The sequence below is a fragment of the Neopsephotus bourkii genome, unplaced genomic scaffold (assembly GCF_033783945.1).
Source record: "Neopsephotus bourkii isolate Nb327-2 ecotype Australia unplaced genomic scaffold, CSIRO-AGI_Nbou_v1 NB_1090, whole genome shotgun sequence".
Taxonomy (NCBI): Eukaryota; Metazoa; Chordata; class Aves; order Psittaciformes; family Psittacidae; genus Neopsephotus; species Neopsephotus bourkii.
The window spans coordinates 111,673-134,233 of NW_026901578.1; the positions used below are offsets into that span (position 1 = coordinate 111,673).

At 63.4% G+C, this 22,561-nt stretch overlaps 2 protein-coding genes across 2 annotated transcripts; both read left to right on the top strand.

Moving 5' to 3' along the window:
• The first annotated feature begins 705 nt into the window (after positions 1 to 705).
• WIPF2 (WAS/WASL interacting protein family member 2) lies at positions 706 to 14,315 on the top strand. The gene is made up of 8 exons (XM_061362219.1): positions 706 to 817; positions 9,668 to 9,776; positions 10,152 to 10,284; positions 10,440 to 10,562; positions 10,956 to 11,615; positions 12,682 to 12,891; positions 12,998 to 13,099; positions 13,812 to 14,315. The coding sequence occupies exons 2-8, from the start codon at positions 9,720 to 9,722 to the stop codon at positions 13,850 to 13,852; spliced, it is 1,326 nt and encodes a 441-aa protein (XP_061218203.1). The 5' UTR covers positions 706 to 817; positions 9,668 to 9,719; the 3' UTR covers positions 13,853 to 14,315.
• Positions 14,316 to 16,052: 1,737 nt separating this feature from the next.
• Positions 16,053 to 19,350, top strand: CDC6 (cell division cycle 6). Its single transcript, XM_061362218.1, has 11 exons — positions 16,053 to 16,255; positions 16,521 to 16,727; positions 16,815 to 17,014; positions 17,145 to 17,308; positions 17,409 to 17,515; positions 17,619 to 17,752; positions 17,834 to 17,934; positions 18,032 to 18,096; positions 18,226 to 18,425; positions 18,888 to 19,028; positions 19,107 to 19,350. Exons 1-11 carry the CDS (start codon positions 16,054 to 16,056, stop codon positions 19,194 to 19,196), a joined length of 1,611 nt encoding a protein of 536 aa, XP_061218202.1. The 5' UTR covers position 16,053; the 3' UTR covers positions 19,197 to 19,350.
• Positions 19,351 to 22,561: the final 3,211 nt, after the last annotated feature.

A 22,561-nucleotide genomic window follows, 5' to 3' on the forward strand; every position in this document is an offset into this window, starting at 1 on the left:
CCTTGGCACCCCATTGACCGCTTCCATTGACCGGGGTGCAGGGACCCCCCCCCCCCGACTCCTCCCCCCCCTCTATTTTTGTACGTGCTCCCCCCCCCGCCCCTCCCCCCAGACGTGTATATTTTGTACGGAGCCGCTGTCGGGAATTGTACATTTATTTTTTAAGAAAAAGGAGGAAAAAAGGAAAAAAAAACACACCCCAAAACCCCACAAAAAACCCCAACAATGGGGGGGGGTTCAGAGCCCCAATAAACGGCTGTCCCGGCCCCTGTCTGATGATGTCATGGCTGGGGAGTGACGTCATAGCTCAGCCCGGTGACGTCATGCCGGCTTTGAGGGTCCCGGGACCGGCCGGGGCGGGTTTGACCTTCTCAAGATGGCGGCGAGGCGGGGAAGACCTTCTCAAGATGGCCGCCACAGCGGGCTCATGCGGCCGTCTCAATATGGCGGGAAGAAGGAGCTGGCTGCGGTAACCCCGCTTTACCGCTGCGGCTCCGGTCTGCGGCGGCTCGTCCCGGAGCCGTCCCGGAGCCCTCCCGGTGCCGCCGCAATCCCTCCGCTCCCCGAGGCCCCACGCCCTCCCGCCGCATCGTTGACCTTCCCAACATGGCAGCCACGCTTAGCGCCCTCCCCGCCATGGCCGTTGACCTCCCCATCATGGCGGCGCGGCCCTGCCGCCCCACTGATCCCCGCCCACATCCGGCCCGGGCGGCGCAGGAGCGGCGGGGGCCGCCATTTTGTCTGTCGGCGGCTGGAGGCCGGACGGCGCCGCGGGGCCGCGTTTCCGGGTGCGGCGGGAGGAGGCCGCGGGCGGCCGGTGAGAGCGGGGAGGGGGTCGCGGCCTGCGGGGCCTCGGGGGTGAACGTGAGGGGGGTGCGGGGGCGAGGGGCCGGGCCCGCAGACACGATCGCACCGGGACGCGGGGAGGTGGGTCCCACCGGTGGGAGCGGCTGCGCTGGAGCGGTGATGGCGGCGGGGGGGACTCTGAGGGGGTCCCCCGTCTCCCCGGTTCCGTTGCTCCCGGTCCCCCCCCGGAGCCCCAGGAGGGCTCCGGCTGTGCGCTCCTCCCGGGTGTCCGGTTGGGCCTGGGGGGACGCGGGGCCCCCCGGGGTCAGGGACCCAGCACCGGGGTCCGCGGTCCGATCCCTGCTCTCGTTCTGAGCAGAGCCGAGCGTGGAGCCCCGCCTGGGCGGGCAGCGGCTGCCCCAGCGCAGGGCGCTGCTGCGGGTAAACACGGCCGCGACCTCCCGGCCCTCCCCACCCGCGGAACCAGCGCTGCAGCCGGGCCGGGCCGGGCGCAGAGCCACGGCCCTCGGGCCCGCGTTCGTGCTGCGGGTTCGCTTCGGAGCCCTCCAGAGCGCTGGTTGTGAGCGAAGGGACCGAGGAGCTGGTTGTTGGCCGGGCCTCCGTTGGGATGTGTGGCTGTGGCTCGCCCCCTTTGCTCCTGCGAACACTCCGCAGAATTGATGCCGTTCAGCCCTGAGTGCGGTTGCAGAGCTGGCTCCTGCCCATCCCAGCTCCCTGTTTGTGGGGTTCCCTGCGGGCCTCGATGCACTCGGTTGGGGTGTGGATGGGTTCAGGCTGTGGGGGATATGTGCTGCACAGGGGTGAGCCCAGCAGAGGGGTTGTATCCATGTGCCTGGATAAGTGGTCCCTCCTTTTGGGGTGATGCTGGTTTTGGGGTTTGCCCCATCACAGCGAGCCCAGACCCGGGGGAGACCATGGTTGGTTTGGGGCACTTTCAACCCACTTCTTTAACAAGCACTGCTCAGAGACTGATTTTTGGGGGGTTAACCTCGAATCCCTATGGCTCTTAACCATGGCTCTGCTCCATCTACCCCCTTGCTTGGTCCCCCCTCTGACCTCTTTGCATTTGGGAGTGGGATGCGGAGGGAGGAGATGCCGGCTCCCTCCTGACCCTCATCTGATGGATGTGCAGCCCTGGAGGCCTCATCACTGCCCTGCTCCGGGTTATCCCATCCCCACCACGCAGGCGGAAAGCGATGGCTGGGAAGGCAGCGAGGAGCCGGTGCAGCAGCGTCCTCAGGCCAGGTGGAGGCAGAGGTTTTGCATGGAAGTCATTGCATGGACCGCAGCCTGCGTGTGCTGCGCCGAGCCTTGGAGCGCTGCCGCCATCCCACATCGGCCTCGCTTTACCTTTGGCAGACTTGGCCGCGGGCAGCATCCGGCCGGGTTGCTCCGGTCTGGCCCCGTCCCTGCTGTGCAGCGGCTGCCAGAGGGGAGCTGAGCCGGGTTTGAGTGCCCGTGAGTGTGAATCCAGCCGTGCTCTGTGGGGCAGCGCTGCCTCTCCCAGCCTGGCTTCCTTCGCTCCTGCCTGCCTCAGTGCATTGAGTGCATCCTGGCCCTGAGGGGTTCAGCACCGCTGAGCCCCCCTGGAGCCATCCCAGTGCTCCCAGTGCTCCATCTTACAGCCACCCTTTGCTGCTGGAATGCAGAGGCAGAGCCTGTGTTCCCATGGCTGCTCTGGAGCCGGGAGCACAGACCCCTCTTTGTGCCGTGAGGGGTGAGGGAGGGCTTTGGCTTCATCCTGCCTCTACCAAACAGCAGCCAGTGCCATCCGGAGCCTGGGGAGTGCCAGGACAGAGGGGACCGGTGCCACCTTTACCAGGGGATTGGGTCTGTTTGAGAGAGCTTCTGCCACTGAAAGCAGCCCTGCACCATGGCTGCAAGGTGCTAACCCCTGTGCACGGTGCCACGCTGCTGCTCTGGCATCCTCTGCTCTTGCTGAGTGAGGTGAGGCATTGCCAGCTCCCCCTCTGCCCCAACACCGAGGTGATGGGGGCACGTTCCAGGTCAGGGCTCGCTTCCCGCATTGCTTCCCTTTAAAGTGCTGCTGTCGAGGTCCTTGTCTGACCTACTTACATCTGGCTGCTTGGAAGGGAGGCAGATTTGCTCTGCCAAAGAAGTAGCTTTGTGTTGGGAAGCAAAGGTGGGAGGAGGGAGCCGGGTTGGGGGGGGGAATTGCCCTCATAGCAAGGGGCTGAGCGTGTTGGGTTTCTCCTGCTGCCTTTGCCAGGGCAGCCCTGGCACGAGCACAGCTCCGGGGCTGCTCCTTGCTCTGATGTTAGGAGCTTGAGTGAGGAATTGAGGTGTCTGCAGAGCTGAACCGGCTCCTTCATCACCAGCCCTGGGAGACCAAACCTGCTGTGGGGTCTGCTGCAGCACGGAGGCCGTGGTGCTGGGGCTCAGGTGCTTCGCTGCTTCCTTTGGTTCATCCCTGCTCCCTTCCTTTGGTGTCTCTTGCATGCAGCACCATGACCATAGGGATCAGTGCTGGAGCCTGGTTCGGGGGCCTGGGGATGCTGGTGACTGTGCCTGCAGCTGGGAGGGACGTGGCTGCATCCACAAGGACCCTGTCCCTGTGTCCATGTCTGTCACACCCCGTTCTGGGGCACAGCTCGGGGCAATCCCTGCTCTCCCTCTGAATCCACAGCTTGTTCTTAGCACCCCTGCCCTGAAGAGCACCCGAGAGGCTCCCAGAGCTCTGCATCCCCTTGGTACAGACACCGGTGCGTCCTTTGCACTCTCCCACTGCCGCAGTGAGGGGCGGTGGGGCCAGGCTCTGCTTGCTCTGAGCCCCATTTGTGAGGCTCCTGCAGCTTTAGGGCCTTGCACAAACACCAAACATACCCATCCGCCCCAAAATAACACCGGAGTGCTGGGGATTCGGTGGCAGCTTGTGAATGTTCTCTTTATGCCTCCAGGTACAGCCCTGCTTAGAGGAAAGGTGTTTCTTCAGCCAGCTAAGTGGTTTAGGAGCAGTCAGTGATGGGTTTCGGAGTGGCTGCTTCCTTTCTGCGAGGCCTTTGTGGCTTTGGGGTGACTTTATCCTGCGGTGGGGCCTGCGCCCTCCCAGCAGGCACCTCCCAGTGACTTGCCCTCTGCCTCGGTTCCTTGCCCTGTGTGTTCTGGATGAGGAATTGGTGCATCCCTGCTTGGCCTTTGCCTAGGAAAACCCTGGGAACACTTGGCCGGGGGCTATGGAACAGCAGAGACCTCACCCCTGGCTCTGCTCATCTCCTTCATGGAGCAGCTCTTGCAAAAGAGGCAGCAGCACAGGGGGACGGTGAGGAGGCAGAGCCTGGCAAAGGGGGGGACCAGAGCAGGAGGTCTCCATCCTCAGCCTCCCCCAGGGACCCCTCAAGCAGAGGAACAGGGAGGGAGCATCACAGATGCCTTGTAGGGGGATCCTGCAGGCTCATGCCTAACCCAGCCCTGGTCACTGGCCTGCAGAGGCTGGTCCAGGGGTTTAAACTGGAGCCAGGCCTGTGGTACTTTAAAGGCACAGCTTTTCTACTGGGGACAGCAACCTCCAGCGTGTGGTAGTGGCTTTGCAGGAGGTTTGTTCATGGTTTTACCCAAGCTCCCTGTACCGGGGCAGAGCATGGGGGTTGGTTTGGTAGCGCAGCCTTCAGCACCGTGCCATCCACTTCATTTGGCTTCGTGCTGTCCCTGCCTCAGACCTGCTGCAGTAGTGACAGCATCAACCCGGGGTGGCAGGCTGGAGCTGGAGCTGGAGCTGGAGCCTGCCTGCTGCTCCCCTGTGAGGCTGCTGCTGCCATGGAGCATCTGCTGCTGCTTCCCAGATAACTCCGTGCACTGTCAGGTTCCAGAGCTGTGGGTCTGCTCGGTTCCCTTGCTCTTTGCTGGTGTCGTGTCAGCCACTTCCAAAGGCTCTTGGAGGTGGATGGAGCTTTGCTTTGCTTTGCTTCCCACCCTGCTTGGAGCAGCCTGAAGCCATCACAGAATCCCAAGGGTTGGAAGGGACTTCATCTGGTCCAACCCCCCTGCAAGAGCAGGGTAACCCAGAGTACATCACACAGGAACTTGTCCAGGCGAGCCTTGAATATCTCCAATGTGGGAGACTCCACAACCCCCCTGGGCAACCTGTTCCAGTGCTCTGGCACTCTCACAGTAAAGAAGTTCTTCCTGATGTTCACGTGGAACCTTCTATGCTCCAGTTTACACCCATTGCCCCTTGTCCTAGCACTGGATATCACTGAAAAAAGCCTAGCTCCATCATCCTGACACCCACCCCTTACATATTTGTGAACTCAGTCTCCTCTTCTCCAAGCTGAAGGGACCCAGCTCCTTCAGCCTCTCCTCATAAGGGAGATGCTCCACTCCCTTCATCATCTTTGTGGCTCTGCGCTGGACTCTTTCAAGCAGTTCCCTGTCCTTCTTGAACTGAGGGGCCCAGAACTGGATGCAATATTCCAGATGGGGCCTAACCAAGGCAGAATAGAGGGGGAGGAGAACCTCTCTTCACCTACTACCCACCCCCTTTCTAATGCACCCCAGGATGCCATTTGCCACCAATGTTTTCGTTGTTCCTCAAGTTGCTCCCATCTCCGTTGGCTCCATCTATCTCCATTCCTTCTGAATGCATGGAGGATGCTGGAACAGGTCAGGGGCTCTTGCTGGCACTTGATAAGAAGTCATTTGAATCTGAGCTCTCCACTATGGGCACCAGGCTGAGGAGCTGCTTTCCAGGCAGGGCATTGTTCTCTGCGAGGCGTGGGCCCTGCAGCACGTTAATCCCAGCCGTGGGTCACGGTGCAGCCGTCGGGAAGTCCTCGCATCTCCCACCGCTTCCTCCCACTGGAACAATTGGAGGTGTCCGTCGGAGAGCACTGGTTCCTGCCCGCTCCCTTCGGGTGCCACCCTCTCCCTCCCCAGTTTCCTTTCCCTCCTCGCCTGGCACAGGGGATGGGGAGAGGCAGGGAAATCTCTGGGCTCTCCTGGGATGGGCTTTTCCTGTAGCCTGATGCTAAGCTGCAGTTCCTTGCTCCTCATTAAAGGTTTCCTCTCCCAAGCAAACCAAGCTGGGTGGAAAGCTGCTAAAGGCCAGCCCAACTCCAGGGTCCCGTGGCTGTGGAATCGAGCCCGGGGGGCATCCATCACCGTTGTGTTGAGGGGGGTTTGTTCAAAACACATTGTCAGTGCCCGTGGGTTGTGAATAATGGAGAGCGACCGCCCGAGTCCCGCGGGGTGCCGGGTGTCTGCGTGTCTGCACGCAGAGATGCACCAGCTCTTTGAGGCACTCAAATGGGGATGGCAGCTCGCGCTCTCAGCACACGCTGCTATGATTTTAAAAGCCTGGATGACCTCAAATCCTGCTCTGCTGTCGTTCAGGATGAATTATTTATGTGGCATCCTCAGTGCTCCTCGGGAGCAGGCAGCAATGTCAGCCTGTGGAGGACAGGCTCTGAATTGGGAAGGGCAGCGCTCGGGGTAACTGAGGCTTGGGATGGGAAGAGGTGGAAGATGAAGGCGCCCTGCGAGGCGGGAGGGAGGGAGCCTGTTTCAGAGGTCCAGCCTTGGAAGTCATCCCCAAACCGGTGCAGCTGCATTCTGCAGCCGACATCAGAGGGCTGGAAATTCCTCTTGATCTGCAGTTCAAAGCCGCTGCCTCCCTGAGGACGAAGCTTCAGCTCCATCTCGCCTTTGCAAACGCAGGCTCGCTGCGGCGTAGCTGGGGAATACAGATCTGCCCCAGCACCCAAATCCCTCTGAAAGGCTGAAGGTCGCTGCTGCCTGGCTTGCTACAACGGCAGAGCCCCCCCGAGGGGTGAGCAGGAGCAGGGGGTGCTTTGCTTGCTGTGCTGGAGGAGACATTGCATCTCCCTTCAGCAATTGAGGACTTGAAAAACGTGGCCTGAAGTCTTGTCCTGGCTAATGCAGCTGGGTTTTGGGAGAGGGGGGCTGCTGAATGGCATGCTGCTGGGGTTAACAGTGGTTGTCAGGAGACCCTCATGGTGGTGGTGAGGGTTCAGTGTGGCTGCTGAGCATCAGCTCCCTGCAGAGTCACCTCCTTTCGGTGACTCCCCTGCCCTCCAAAGAGCTGTTCACACGTTCCCTTCCCTCACAGCTCCCTTGCCTTTGTGCTTTCATTGCCCAGGGGAAGCCGAGGTGCAAACCAGCCCCTCTTGCCTTACCCCAGGCTCCGATCTCAGGGGGTCTCCCCTGCCCTCATTGGGGTCTTTCAAAGCACTTTCCCTGCGAGCACCGGCTCAGCTCCGCCTGGGTGAGAGGATCCCTGGTAACGCAGAACAAAGGAGAAGGCAGGCGGAGAGGAGCAGCATTGTTTCAAAGGGCATGGTTTCCGTCAGGCATACGCAGTGCTGGGGGAGCTCCCCGTGGTGTTCTGTTCCTGCAGGGTTTAGCTGTGGCTCCCTAATCTTTATCAGCTGTGTCTGTCCTCATGGCCACTGAGGGTTTAGGCTTTATCCTGCAGGCTCCCCACCCGGAGGGCTCGGTGTTTCTCATGGGATGGAATAACCAGCAGTGTGTGCTGGACCAGTGCCTCTTGAGCTGGGTTTCTCAATGTGACCTCTGCTGTTAATCCACAACCTGAACGGGGCCGTGTGCTGAAGCGAAATGACCCCTTTCTCAGTGTCTCCTCCAGCTGCTTGAGCTTCGATTCTCCTTTCCCCTCCTCTTGCTCTTCTAGGTCAGAGCCTTTATGTGAATGTGGGTTTCGGTGCAGCGCTGGTTTGAAGGGCATGGGAGATACAGGGAGGTCGTGACTCATGGTTCCTTTGTAGAAATAACCCTCTCCTCCCCGGCTCTGCTCACAGGACTGATGTCACATTGGGATTGTCCCCTGACGCAGGGCTGACGTGGGGGGACCCTTGCAGCCATGACCTGTGTTGTGGCAGCTCACATCCCGCTCTCCATCTGCCTGTATCCCTGGCACGGGAGTGTTCAAGGAGCACCAGTGACCCCCAGTGCCATGGAGGTGTGGAGCTGGGTGGGAAGCATCACCCTGTGAGTAAGCACTGGGAGCGTAACGGGTTGGTGTTTGTGTTCCCATGGGTCAGGAGCAGGGCTGGCACCAATCCTGTGCTGGCTCAGGCCTGGGACATGAAACCCAGGCAGGAGTCCCATTACCTGGCACGGTTCTCAGCTCTATCCCTGATGATCACCTCCTGCTGTTGAGGTTCCAAAGAGGCCAGGGCTCCCCTGCCCATCCTGTGCCCGCGCCGTCCCGGCCCTTCCATGCTGCTGCGGGGTGGGAAGCAGCACGGGGGTAAAGCATTCCTGTTACAACACATCCCAGCAGTGCCAGACGAGCGCGTTGTGAGCTGGTTCTGATCCTGCTTTGGTGGGAAAGGTGCAGGATGAATGGGTTCATTCCAGTGTGCGAGCATCCCAGCTTGGTGGGGCTGAAGGAGTTGATGGACGTATGCAAGGCTTCAGGCTCGGTGTGGAGCAGAGCAGCACCCCAGGTGTGTTTTCCAAGAGGCAGGAATGAGCTGGCTTCCCTGGTGAGGTGGATGAGGAGTGAGTGAGTCACGGCAGGTCCATCCCCAGCTCTGCAGAGGTGTGGCTGGTGCCATGGGAGAACACGAGATCCAGGTGACTTGGGAAAGGCTGGGAGATAGAGGGAGGAACATCTTCCCAATGAGGGTGTCTGCACTTGGGGAGCCTTTTGCTGCTTTTAATTAGAAGGCAGTTGAGTTCTGTATCCTCCTGAACCACAGAGAGCTGCTGGTTCACCCCAGGCAGGCACTGGCACCGCGGTGATGCTGCTGCTCCCCTTCTCCTGTCCTCACACCTCTGCCGTGCCAGGGAGTGGGAATGTGTGACACGTGCGGATGGACCTGCTCTTCCTCTGGCTCCGTGTGCTGTGCCTTCACTACACTGTAGTTTCTCTGGTAGAAGGTGAGTGTCAGAAGGGTTTTTAATACCTGATATAGAAACCATTGTAGAGGTTGGTTTTGGTGCCTGGCTCCTGAAGAAGCTTTCACTGTCACGGTGGATGTGTCTGTTGCATGCCCTGGAGGTCATGGATTGGAAGTCGGAAGCCTCAGGTGTGAAACTTCCCTGTTCTCACCTTGTGCTGGTGCTGTGGTGGTTAGGGAGCAGGTTTTCCTATGGGAAGGAGATGGTTGGTGCAGAAAGGGGCATTTATCCCCTGCCTCAGTCTGCCCAGTGATGCCTCCAGTCACCACATTCCTATTCCCTGAGCCGGTGCTGCTGGGACAGCCCTACCTGTGCGCTGCTGTCAGAGGCAGGAGCCCATCCTGTGATCTCCGGGTGATTCAGGCTCTTCCTGTCCCTGCTTCCTCCGTGCTCAGTCTCCGTTGCTGGGCTCCGTGGAGCCCCACTGGTGAAGCACTGTGCGGACTGGGATCCATCCTGGGTGAGCATAGGGGGGGACAGGGTGGTTTTGGCCTTGTGATGCCATAGATTGAAACATAATCAGGTTGATGGGGGGAAAGGTGGTTTCATTGCCTGCTCGGGCAGCTTCCAGGGGTGCTTCAGAGCTGTGTAAATGGGGTGTTGGGTGATGCGGGGGCAGGTTTAGTGGCTTTGGTGCCTGCTGACAGCAGAGGCTTTGGGCTCCTTTCACACTTCCACATGAGCAACCTGCAGATACAGGAGCTGGATTCATGGTGCAGGATGGGCTCGGCTGGGTTCACTCCACTGAGTGAGGTTGTGTGGGCAATGGGCTGGGTTTTAACTCAGGCTTTGGGGCAGGGCATGGTGCTGGCTCCCACCTCTGCTGCTCCAGGCTCTTGGGAGCGAGCAGCCCCGGCTCTGCCCCGCAGCACAGGGCAGGAGCACACTGGCCTGGGGCTGTGTTCTCTGCTCTCTGGCTTTCCCTTCCACTCCCTGACCGCATCCTCCATTCCCACAGGCATGAGTGACCGGGCTTGTCCCCACCTCTGAGCCACCGGAGCGGGGCCACGATGCCGATCCCGCCGCCGCCGCCGCCCGGGCCCCCGCCGCCTCCCACCTTCAGCCAGGTAAGAGCTGAGCCCTCATCTCCACACGCTGCTTTGTGCTGTCTCTGGGCCTCCTGTGAGAGCTTGGTGGTCCCTGGGCTGTGCCTCAGTTTCCCTTGCAGAGGGTCTCTGTGTGGCTGTTCTTTGCATTAGTGTCTTCTCCTCCTTGGTGCCTCTATGGGGAGCACTGGGGTCTTCCAGGTGGCTGTGCTTTGGGTCTAGGTAGGATGGGGTCTCAACCTTGCCCCATAGAAGAGCAGCATCACCTAGGGCAGCCCCATTGCTCCGTGTGGAGAAGGATGCTTGCTGGCAGGGGCTGGGGAGGTGGAGTGGGGCTGTGCCTGCTCTGTGGGTCGGGGTGTCCATGCACACAGGTGAGCTGCTGCTTGTCCACAGGCGAACACAGAGCCACCGAAACTGAGCCGAGAGGAGCAGCGGGGCCGCGGGGCCCTCCTGCAGGACATCTGCAAAGGGACCAAGCTAAAGAAGGTGACACAGATCAATGACCGGAGCGCACCCATCCTAGAGAGTGAGTCCTGGCCCCGGGGGGGCTCTCAGCCCTGTGCTGGGTGCTGCTGTGTCCTTCAGGACAGCTTCTGAGCTCTCACCCATCTGCTTTCCAGTGCCTTCATGTTGCTGGAGGAGCTAATACCAGGCTTAAGCTCTCTGCCTCTCTCCTTTCAGAGCCTAAGGGCAGTGCTGGTGGTGGCTGCAGCTACAGCTCGAGCTCTGCCATCCAGCCAAAGGGCGGCCTCTTCCAAGGCGGCGTTCCCAAGCTGAGACCCGTGGGAGCGAAGGACAGCTCAGGTAATGGCCTCCTGCTTGTGGTTTGTGTGTGGTTCCCTGGGGAGGTCCCGGAGCAGGAGGGGGTTGAGGATTTGGCTCTGCTTCCCTGGGGATTTCAGCTGTTTAGCAGCGATTCAACACCCCACAAATGGCCACGGCGCCCCACGGCACAACCCTCCTTGGAGGAGGAGGGCCCTGGTGTTGTGTGTGCTGCACAGCGCTTTCTCTCTGCTGTTTTCCATGGCATCCTGCCTCCCAGCAGGGCAGCGAGCGCATAGCAGTGGTGAGAGGGGAGCCGTGTGTGGCTGAGCGTGGTGCCAGCTCCCTGCCTGTGCCAGACGGCGTTCGGCACGGGCACTCTGCCCCGCGGCGCCGCAGCATCGCCTCTCACTCCCTCTGCTCTCCTCCCCACAGACAGCTCGGGGAAGCAAACCCTGCAAGTCCCTGGCTCCAGAGCAGCCGCCCCCAGGCCCCCGGTCCCAGCCACCAACAACCGACCTCAAGACGATGCCGACAACAACCGGGGCTCACCGCCGGAGCTGCCGCGCACGCAGAGGCCGTCGCTGCCGGACCTGTCCCGGCCCAACGCTGCCGGCAGCACCGGCATGAAGCACAGCTCATCCGCCCCCCCGCCCCCCCCACCGGGCCGCCGTGCTGCCGCCCCCCCGGCGCCCCCCCCAGCGCACAGCACCAAGGTCTCACCCTACAACCGGGAGAAGCCGCTGCCGCCCACCCCGGGACAGCGCCTGCCCGGCAGCAGGGACGGGCCCCCGGCCCCACCGCCCATCAAACCGCCCCCCTCCCCAGTCAGCATCCGGACTGGGGCAGGGGCTCAGGGCCAGTCCCTCGCCCCCCCGCCACCCCCTTATCGACAGCCCCCCAGTGTCCCCAATGGCCCTTCCAGCCCCGTCAATGAATCCGCCCCGGAGCTGCCGCAGAGACACAACTCCTTGCACAGGAAGGCGCCGGGCCCTTTGCGGGGTCTGGCACCGCTGCCACCTGCTGCAGCCTCCCCATCTCTCCAGAGCAGTCGCCCCCCTCCTCCAGCCAGAGACCCCCCCAGCCGGGGAGCAGGTAAGAACCATTTACTCTGCTGGACCAGGCTCCATGGGTCCTGCCCATGGGGTGTTTGGTGGCTGGTAGATGTTGGGGGAAGAGCAAGCTCCAGGGTGCAGTGTATGGGTTGAGCCACGGGCAGTAGCTTCACTATCGGGTTTAATCCATGCCCCTGGTCCTGTCCTGTTTATCCGGCTCCTTTCAGGCCTGATACTGCTGGTGGGTTGTGGCTGTGCAGCTCCTGCCTGTGAGATTGGTGCCTCCTCTTGGGGTGGGAGGTGTGGACACGGTGGAGCCGGAGCTGTGTACACTGTGGCTGCTCCCCTGAGCTTCCTAAATGTCACTGGCTTGGTGACAGAACGCTGTGGCAGAGCAGGGAGAAGCCCTTCCCATACTGGTGCAGCTGGACACTGCCCCATGGCCCTTGGGAACTGCCCTGGGTTCTCCAGTGCTGGGAGCAGCGATGGCTTCATCCCAGTGCCCCCCCCCGTCCATGAGCTCCTGGGCTCCGTGTCCAGACCGCAGCTCCCGCCTGGTCCCCTGCCAAAGCCGCTGTGTCCTTCCGGCCCTGCCAGAACCCTCCTCTGAGCTGCAGCTGGGGATCCGCTCCCTCACTCTGCCTGTGATTAGCCTAATGAAGGGCATGAGCTGCCACTGCATCCCTGGGAGGCAGGGCAGGAGCAAGAGGTGGGTCAGAGGGGGCTACGGGTGCTGTCACCACCTCGGTGGCAGTGGGGATGTGGTTTCCCAGCCCTGGCAGGCAGCGTCTTGCCTCCACATGGAGTTGCCCTCAACGCCTTGTGTGTGCGGGCTCCTCGGATCCCCTCTCCTGGAGCAGCTGAGCCGAGGGGCACAGGCTCAGGCCCATCCCTTGCGCTGGGGCTGACTGCAGCAATGTAGATGTGAGCAAGCAGGAAATCTCCTCCGGGAGCGAGTGGGAGCATCCCTGCTGGCCGCTGGTGCGCTCTGGCTCCGCAGCCGGCCTGGAAAGCTTCCTCGGAGGATGTCCTTGGCCCTGCAGCCGGAGGGGAGGGTTTGCCCTGGGGATGCCGAGCCTTGGCAGCTGACCCAGCTCTCATTGCAGCTCCACCGCCCCCTCCGCCACTGCTGCGCAATGGGGGCCGTGATGCCCCCCCCCCTCCGCCCCCCTACAGACTGCACGGCTCCACCGAGCCCCCCAGCCGGGGGAAGCCACCGCCGCCCCCCACGAGGACACCGGCCGGGCCCCCCCCGCCGCCGCCACCGGTGCGCAACGGGCACCGGGACTCCATCGCCACCGTCAGAGCATTCCTGGGTGAGTGGGACCCTGCGGGGGGGACTGAGCTGGGGTGGGGGGAACCCTTTGGTCCCCATGCACCCATGCAGAGCCTGACCTGCTCCTTGTTCCCCATTCTCTGCAGATGACTTTGAATCCAAATATTCCTTTCATCCCGTTGAAGACTTCCCAGCCCCAGAAGAATATAAATACTTCCAGAGAATCTACCCCAGCAAAACGAACAGAGGTAAGGGAGGAGGAGGAGGAGGATGGGTCCCACCATCCCTGGCTCCCCTCCTGCACTCTCCACGGTGGTGGGAGGTGACAGCAGAGCAGCTATGGCCAACGCTGTCCTGTTTGTCCCTGCTCGGGGTGGATCATGCAGGGGCTGGTGTGAGCCTTTCTGAGCCCCAAGCTCCTGATCCATGTCCCCTAGGACCTGAGCCCCAAGGCAGCCTGCACAGAGGGATGCTGCAGGGCTCAATCCTGCCTATGCTGAGCACCTTTGGTGCTGGAGTGGTTCCAGAAGGAGCTGGTCCTGCTGCCAAACCGGTGCTGGGCAGGGATTTGGGGGTGAAGGACCCCCAGTTTTGCACCCCAGGATGGGCCCAACGCTGCCAGCACGGCGCAGCGTGCCCTTGGTGCGCCTCTGCTGCACGTCAGCCCTGCGGATCCCGCAGGAGACTCCGGGGAGAAGGGGATGCTCGTCTATTTATAGAGCAATGAATGTTTAATGTGGATGCGAAGAGCCCGGAGCTCTCCGTGTGTGTGCGTGCTGCCTCTGGATCTCCGCATGGATTGGGGAGGGAAGGGAGGAGGAGGAGGCAGCTGCTGTGGGGATGTGGAGGAGGGAATGGGGGTGGCCTGGATGCTGCTGTGGGAGCACCGGGATGGAGATGCTGGCACACGGGGATACGGCACGGTGCAGGAAATGGTTTCATGGAGCTTTTGTTCTGCAGCTACACGTGGGGCCCCCCCTCTGCCCCCCATCCCCAGGTGAAAGCGGGCTGCACACACGGATTGATCCTGAGCAGACACACGGAGACCTCCTTCCCCTTCCTCGGCCGGACCCTCCCCACCTCCCTGCATGAGAAACTCCCAGGACGAGCAGCTTCCGCCAGCCCAGCTCCCTCCATCCTCATCTATGCATCGCCCCCGGGACAAACGGGACCTTGCCTCCTCCCTCATCGCAGATCCCGGGTTCCTGGTACCCCGCTGCAGCTTGGGAGCCGGACACGAGGACTTGGGGCAGAGCCGGTTGGGACCAGGGGTATCCCAGTGCCCGATTCCCTGGGGCAGAGCAAGGGCTTGGAGAGGAGCTGGGATAGGGCAGGAGCTGGATGTGCTGCGGCATCACCGGCAGAGCGAAGGGCAGCCGGGATGTTGGGATGGAGCTTCCTTACCCCGGCACAGCCGATTGCTGTTTTGCACAGGAGCCAGTGGAGGAGCAGGGGGTGAGTGGGAACCCCGTTTCCTGCTCCCCCCCCGAACCCCATCCCACAGCACTGGGGTCTCATGAGGAGCTTTTAACGCTGAATTCCCGAACTGGAGCATTTTAACGGGAAAACACTGATTATCCATGGAGCAAACAGGGGCTGCTGTTACGGGGGGGGGGGGTATTTGCCCTCTTAGGTGGCGGGGGGACCCATGCCGGGGGGGCTCCGGCTGATGTTTTGCCTTACCCCTGTCCCTGCTGTTGGTACCTTGCTGGTTTCTCTGGCATTCCTCACTGTGCTGGGGGGGGCCCCAATATTAACTGTAGTTACTGATCTCTTTTGTACTACCAGAAGCAGGGGGGGGGCGTTGCGGGTGTACTAACCCCTCCCCTCTAACTGTCCTGCGCTTCCTTTGGGGTTCCTATGGAGGTGGAGCGAGGCGGGGTGAGGGGCTGCGCTGGAGGGTGAGCCCCCCCTCCCTCTCTCTGTAAATAAGGGTTCAATACAAAGGTTCTCCCCCAGTGCTCTCAGCCCCCCCCACCGGCCCCCCCCCCAGCAGGGGGCTGGGTTAAGAGGGGACAGAAATAACCCCAAGGAGCTGGAAATGGCATTTAAATAAAAGTAATAAAGGAATGTGGCTGCTGGGGAGCACTGGTTTGGGTGGAGGGGGGGGTTGGGGAATGGGAGGGTCCCCAAGGCCCCCTCCACTCTTTGGGGTTGGGGGGCAGGGATGTGGGGCTGGGAATGGTGGAACCACTGGGACTATTGGGAAGGCAGGACTGGGTCAGTGAGAGCAGAGGGAAGCAGGACGGGGGACACTGGAACCACTGGAAAGTAGAATGGGGGACACTGGAACCACTGGAAAGTAGGATGGGGGACACTGGAACCACTGAGAAGCATGGCTGGGGACACTAGAACAAGTGGAAAGAGGGACGGGGGACACTGGAGCCACCGGGAAGCAGGACTGGGGACACTGGAACGACTGGGAAGCAGGACTGGGAATACTGGAACCACCAGGAAGCGGGACTGGCGACACTGGAACCCACGGGGAGCAGGACTGGGGACACTGGAACCACTGGGAAGTAGGACGGGGGACACTGGAACCCACGGGAAGCAGGACTGGGGACACTGGAATCATGGGGAAGCGGGACTGGGGACACTGGTGGTCGGTTCGGCGGGCATTAGGACCCAGCCCGAGCCGACTACACCTCCCAGCATGCTCCGCGCGCCGCGCTCTACCCCGCCCGCCAGACCTCGGGCTCCCCCTCCCATTGGCTGCGCGGCGGCCACACCCTGCTCCGGGCGTGGCGCGGGGGAGGCTGAGCTTTGCGATTGGCCTCGGCGGCGGGCGCCGCAGCCAATGGAGAGGGAGGGGGCGGGCCCAGGTCGGCCTGGTGGCGGGAAGCGTGGAGCTGAGGCTGAGTTGGCGCCAGAAGGTTGGTAGCGGTAACGGGGGGACCGGGATCGGGATCGGGATCGGGATCGGGACCGGGACCGGGACCGGGATCGGGATCGGGATCGAGATCGGGTTTGGGACTGGGACTGGGACTGGGACTGGGATTGGGATTGGGATTGGGACAGGGACAGGGACCGGGACAGGGACCGGGACCGGGACAGCGTCATGGGCTCGAGTCGTGGGGCTGGGCTGGGCGATGCGGGGGGCTCAGGGGGGGCTGCGGGGCTCCCCCCGTCACCGGTACCCTTCTCCCGCTCTCCGCTGTCCCCCCGTGTGACCGGTACCCCCGCTCCCCCCGCAGACCCGGCCATGGCCAGCACCCGCAGCGCGCAGCACCAGGGCACCATCGGCTTCCCCCGCAGGAGGAGCGCCCGCCGCGCCGCCACCCCCCCGGCCAAGAGCGGCTCCGGTTCCCCCGGCCTCAGGCTCTCCCCCGTGGCCGCGGATCCCGGCCCGGACACGCGCTCGGCCCGGACAGAAGCGCTGCCTCTGAGCCCCCGCAAGCGCCTGGGTGAGGGTTGCGGAGGGGGCGGCTCAGCCCCTTCCTGAGCTGCGGTGGGGCCGGGCCGGGCCATGGGGCAGGCGGGGGGGGCTCGGCTCTGCCCTGGCCCCGGTGCAGCCGCGGTTGTGGCCTCCACTGGCTTCAGGAGGAAAAGCGGCTTCCGGGGGGCTGGGAAGGGCTGAAGCACGCAGCTCCCCCCATGGAGGATGCCCCGTGCCAGCAACGGCCTCTCCCTCAGGCCCATGTGCTCACCCCCTCTATTGACCCATCGCAGGTGATGACAACCTCTGCAACGTGCCCCATGCCCTGCCCTGCTCCCCAGCCAAGCGCAGCAAGGAGAACCAGGGCCGCCGCTTGCTCTTTGGGGACCCCCCGGCCTCCCCTGAGAAGCCAAACACCCCAGGACCGTCCCCATGGCGCGGGGGGCAGGAGACCCCCCGGAGCTCGGGGCCAGCTCGCACCCGGCTCTTCCGGCAGGAAGGTGAGCGGGATCAGGGAGCGGGATGGGGTCAGGGTCCTGGCAGCACCATGTTACCCCCACCCTGAGTTATCCCTATTGCTGGCACAGGCACCGGTTACCAGCAGGCAAAGCGGGTGCTGCATTCGGCTGTGCCTGACCGCCTGCACGCCAGGGAGAAGGAGATGGGCGTCATCCGGCGGTTCCTGCGGGATCACATCTGCGGGCGCCGGCCCGGCAGCCTCTACATCTCCGGAGCCCCCGGCACAGGGAAAACGGCCTGTCTGAGCCGTGTGCTGCTGGACTGCAAGGTGAGGGGGGTCCCGGCAGCAGATGTGGGGTGCAATGAGCTCCCGTAGGGGTGATGCTGGAGCGGGTTGGCACGGTGAGGGGAAGGGGGCATCAGGTTGTGGCTGGTGTTAACGCTCCCATTCCCGGCAGGACGAGCTCGCTGGGAGCAAAACCATTGTCCTCAACTGCATGGCCCTGCGCAGCCCCTCCTGCGTCTTCCCCTCCCTGGCCAAGCCCCTGGGTCTGACCGCGGCCACCGGCCGGGAGGGCCTGCGGAGCCTGGAGAAGAGCCTGACGGCCCCAGGGCCCATGGTGTGAGTTCACTGCATGGGGGTACCCCAAGGGGCAGCTTTCCCTGCTCAGGGAGCTGCGACTGGGGCAGAGCTGGGGCTCACCCGGGTTCCTCCATCGCAGTTTGCTGGTGCTGGATGAGCTGGACCAGCTGGAGAGCAAGGGGCAGGATGTGCTCTACACCCTCTTCGAGTGGCCCCGGCTGCCCAGCTCCAGGCTCGTGCTTGTTGGTGAGTGCACAGCACCGTTTTGGGGTGCCCTGTTTTGGGGTGGCTGAAGCGGGTTTGCCTTTGCCACCCGCTCCCTCCTCACCTCCCTGCGCTGTGCCCATAGGGATGGCCAATGCGTTGGACCTGACGGATCGCAGCCTGGCCAGGCTGGGTGCCCACGGCAGCCCCCAGCTCCTGCACTTCCCACCCTACACCAGGGAGCAGCTCACCAGCATCCTGCAGGAGCGGCTGGGGCAGGTGGGGACATGGGGCTGGACACATAGGGGGGGCTCTCAGCCATGCAGGCAGCAGCATTGATGGTACCGGCTGCTCTCATAGGTGCCTGGTGACCCCGTGCTGGATGCTGCCGCGCTCCAGTTCTGCGCCCGGAAGGTCTCTGCGGTCTCCGGTGATGCTCGCAAGGCTCTGGATGTCTGCAGGTCAGTGCTGGACCCAAAACCCTGCTGGGGTGGCCCCTGTGAGCCCCGCAATGGGTGGGGGGGGCGATGCTGGGTGCTCAGGGCTGTCTCCCCCCAGGCGCGCTGTGGAGATGGTGGAGCTGGAGGTGCGGAGCCAGACGCTGCTCAAGCCGCTGCCTGGTGGTGAGTGGCTGCTGCTGGGCACAGCGATGGGGCCAAAACCCTGCGGGGGGGGGGTACCCCAATGGGGGTCTGGGGTTTCTTTTGGGGGTGCCACTCGCCTCCCCCTGAGGTCCCTTCTCTGCCCCACAGGAGACTCCCCGGCACCCCCCGTCCCCAAGCGCGTGGGGCTGCTGCACGTCTCCCGTGTGATCTCGGAGGTGTTTGGGGACCGGCTGGCACCGGGGGGCCAGGGCACCCTCAACTCCTTCCCTCTGCAGCAGAAGGTGCTGCTCTGCTCCCTGCTGCTGCTCACCCGGCACCTGCGTGTGCAGGAGGTGACGCTGGGGAAGGTGAGTGATGATGGTGATGGTGATGGTGATGGTGATGGTGATGGTGGTGATGGTGATGGTGGTGATGGTGATGGTGGTGATGGTGGTGATGGTGGTGATGGTGATGGTGGTGATGGTGGTGGTGGTGATGGTGGTGATGGTGGTGATGGTGATGGTGGTGATGGTGGTGGTGGTGATGGTGATGGTGGTGATGGTGGTGGTGGTGATGGTGGTGGTGGTGATGGTGATGGTGATGGTGGTGATGGTGGTGATGGTGGTGATGGTGATGGTGGTGATGGTGGTGATGGTGGTGATGGTGATGGTGGTGATGGTGGTGATGGTGGTGGTGGTGATGGTGGTGATGGTGGTGGTGGTGATGGTGGTGATGGTGGTGATGGGCTGGATGCAGGGAGCAGCTTTGTGTCCCTGGGGTCTCCATTGGATGCAACAGCCCACGGGTGACCCCTGCTCTGTCTGCTCCAGCTCCACGACGCCTACAGCCAGGTGTGCCGGCGGCAGCAGCTCCCCGCTGTGGATCAGGCCGAGTGCCTGTCCCTTGTCACCCTCCTGGAGTCCCGCGGCATCCTCGAGATGAAGAAGGCCAAAGAGGCTCGGCTGGCCAAGGTACCAGTAGCAGGGCACTGGGGCAGGGGTCCAGTAGCAGGGCACTGGGGCACTGACCACCTCTCATCTCTCTGCCAGGTCTCCCTGAAGCTGGATCAAGCAGCAGTGGAGCACACGCTGCAGGACGCGGTGCTGGTGGGCAGCATCCTGGCCCAGGGCCTGCAGTAGCCTCTCTATGGCCGTGGGTGGGATTCTGGTGCCGGTGGGGTTTGGCTGGGTCATGGCAGGAGCAGGGAAATGGCTCCTGGAGGCCTCAGTCCTCGTGTGCTGAGCCCTGCCCAAGGTCTGGGGTGATTTTATTAATATAATTAATGTTATTATCATTATTTGTGGGGCACGAGGGATCCCAATGCTGCTCCCTGCTTTGAGCTATGGCCATGCGTGCTCCTGGCTCATTCAGAGCCTTATGGGGCTCCTGGCTAGGGGAACATTGGTCCTTCAGAGCAGAGAGGGGTGCAGGGATGGAGATAGGGGATGACAGCGGGGTCCCCTCTATCTCCTGTTAATAAAGTCGTGTTCTGTTCAGCGCTGGCTCCTGCCTCTGCACCCCCCATTCCCCTCCTGCCCCATGGCTGTGGGGCCCAGCCCTGTCCTCCCCCAGCCCCTTTCCTCCTGAGCTGCAGCTCCTGGCCCCGGCCCCTTTGCTCGTGTTAAATAATGGATGCTTTGACCTAATTTTGCAGCTCCCCCGACCGGGGGGGCCCACAGAGGGAGGGGATGAGGCTGCGGCAGTGTCCCACATCCAGCCCTCCCACCCCACCTCTGCCCATCGCACCCCGCACCCCTCGCTGCCCCCATGCTGCCGAGGGCCGGGGTCCCCCCATTGTGCCTCAGTTTCCTTTGTTCCCATAGTGCGGCCCTGGTGTGTGCCGGGCCTGGCCTGATGCTGTCCCCATGGGGTGCAGGATGGGGGGACATCAATTGTGCCCCAGTGCTGCAGTGGAGCCCAGAGGGGGTGCAGGAGGCCAATATTGAACTGGGTGTCCTGGTGCAGCCCCCTTTTCCCAACCCCCTGTTTGGGCAGTGCCTGTCTGCTGTGCCAGGGGACACTGGGGATAGGGCAGGGACTTACAGCATGGGGAGCACTGGGGAAACCGAGGTGGTGGCCCCAGCCAGGCCCTGAGCAGGGCTTAGCCCATTGCTGCCATGGGGCTATTTATAACAGAGCTGCTGGTGTCAGGCTTGGGCGGCAGCACTGGGGGGGGGACATGGGCTCAGCCCAGGCCATGTCCCTGGTCCCTCACCAGGCCTCCCATATGGGGGACCCAGGCCCTGCCACCCATCCATGGGGCTGAGCTGGTACCAGCATCCCCATGGGCAAAACTGGGGCTGCCGGAGCGGGGGGATGGTCCCTGTTCCCCCATCCACAGCAGCTGCATCCTGCCCTGTGCCCATGATGCAGCCCCGTGGCACAGGATGGCATTGGCGACACGGGTGGGCACCGCGTTGCCCTTGCTCCCCGCATCCCTCCCTGTGCCCACCATGGTGCTGGGTGTGCTGGTGGCTGCACAGGCAGGGCACGGTGGGTACCAGACCCACTGCCATGGGCATCCCATGAGGGTGATGCTGGAGGGTGCTGGTGCTGCCCACAGGGTGCCCTGGGTGGGGACAAGGACAGCGGGGTGGCACGGGGACGTGGCCCCATGGCGTGGGAACGCGGCTCCGGGGCCGTGCCAGCCCTGGCTCCGCTCTCTGCTGCAGTGCGTGCAAAACCAATAGCGCAGACGGATGGGTTGAGCTGCGCGGTGCCGGAGCCGCTCAGCCCCGCTCGGTGCGGGGCCGGCAGCACCATGGGGACACCGCTGCGGTGTGGGGACACCTCTGCTTGTGTGGGACCCCCCCCAGCCCCACAGCGGCACGGGGATGCTGAGGGGTCCGCAGAGCCCCGGCCCCACTGCTCCCGCACACTCGTGCTGTGCCCTCTGCGTGCGTGTCCGGCCGCATGTGCGCAGCGGGGACCTGGTGTCCCCTCGGCGGTGTCCCCGGTGCCCCGGCCATCCCTGTCCTCCCTTGCACTCTCCTTACATAAGCAGCCACGTGTCGGGCACGGCCGCCTCCCGCTGCGGCGTCACCGCCGGCACCCAGATTCCATCTGACAGCCCCGTTCCGCTCGGCTGCGCTCCTGTGGGCACCGGGGCCGGGGATGCGGGGCAGGACCCCGCATGACCCCGCTGTGGTGGCACCGGGGATGCGGCCCTGTGCCCATGGCACCTCTTGTGTGTGCCCCGGTACCCACATCCTCCCGCTGGACCTCGGCACCCCGACGCCATGGGACAGGCTGGGGCTGGGAGCTGTGGGCACAGGCAGGATGCGGGCAGCGGGGGGTTCAGCCCCACATTGGGGTGCTGTGGGGTCCCTGGTGCCCGGTGGGCCCTGGAGGGGGCGGCGGGGTGGCCTCTGCGCACATCTGGCAGTGATTTGGTGCATTCCTCTGGGCTGAGCACATGCTGGAGCTTGGGCCTTGCCGCAGCGGCAGCACCACCGTGATGGGGAGGGGGCCGGCGGCCGTGCGGGGTTGTGGGTGCCCGGACCTCGCTGCCCACACTGGGGCCGGGGAGTCCACCTCACCCTGCCTTGAATAGAGGGGAAACTGAGGCACGGGAGCGCTGTGCTGGGTGGCCGCAGGGACCCTGTGGGAGCCAGCCTGGGGCATGAGGCTGGGCCAGGGCTGCCTCAGGCTGCAGCTCTCCTTTTTCTTTCCCTTTCACAGCAACGTTGCCTTTATCCCCCATGTGTCCTCAATGGGATGCAGGTGGGCGACCCGGTGAGAATCTGAGGGACACAGAGGTGCTAGAGCTGTCACCCCGGTAGGGATGAGGGAATCGGGAATGCAGCAGCACAGCCTGTGTCCATATCCCTGTCCTCGGGGTCAGTGGCTTTGTTGGGGGGCAGGCAGGCAGGCGGGAATGCCTCCTTCACCCCCTTGACTTCAGCCCATGGAGGAGGACCATGCACTGCCCCTCTGAGCCTGGGGACATCCTGTGTATCCCCCATCCCGCTTGACCCCCCCACAGTCCGCCATGCCCTGGGTGGTCCCTTCACCCCCCCCCGCACCCCCATCCTGTATCCCCTGCATTCTTTTATGAGACAAGGAGACAGAAAAGGGGCACTGAGGTTTATGATGCGCGGCCCCTTTAAGAGCCCCCCCTCCCGCTTCCCGCGCGGCGCGCGCACCCACTTTCTCCCCTTCCGCCTTCTGGAGACTTCAAAGAGTTACAATGTAGCGGCGGCCCCGCCCACGGCGCCTTCCCATTGGCTGGCGGGGGGGTCAGGGGGCGCGGTCTGCGTGAAGGGCGTGGCGTGCGAACGGGCGTGGTTTACGCGAGGGGCGTGGCCCGCTGGAGGGGGCGTGGCCTCCGCTCGCTCCCCGCCCGCCGCCGCCGCCGCCGCGCCCGGCCCAGCCCCGGGTAAAGTTTCCCCGCGAGCACATGACTCGCAATGGCCGCGGCCGCCGCTCGTTGAACCCCCCCCCCCCCTCCGGTACCCCCCGCCCCCGCTCCCCCATCACCACCCCCCGTTCAGGCCGGCTCTCC

Excerpts from the sequence above, each read along its gene's own strand:
- WIPF2 (XM_061362219.1), top strand. The coding sequence starts at position 9,720 with ATGCCGATCCCGCCGCCGCCGCCGCCCGGGCCCCCGCCGCCTCCCACC. Across the intron at positions 12,892-12,997 it reads CACCGTCAGAGCATTCCTGG|ATGACTTTGAATCCAAATAT; the intron begins GTGAGTGGGACC and ends CATTCTCTGCAG. Across the intron at positions 13,100-13,811 it reads CCCCAGCAAAACGAACAGAG|CTACACGTGGGGCCCCCCCT; the intron begins GTAAGGGAGGAG and ends TTTGTTCTGCAG.
- CDC6 (XM_061362218.1), top strand. The coding sequence starts at position 16,054 with ATGGCCAGCACCCGCAGCGCGCAGCACCAGGGCACCATCGGCTTCCCC. Across the intron at positions 16,256-16,520 it reads GAGCCCCCGCAAGCGCCTGG|GTGATGACAACCTCTGCAAC; the intron begins GTGAGGGTTGCG and ends GACCCATCGCAG. Across the intron at positions 17,015-17,144 it reads GTGTGCTGCTGGACTGCAAG|GACGAGCTCGCTGGGAGCAA; the intron begins GTGAGGGGGGTC and ends CATTCCCGGCAG.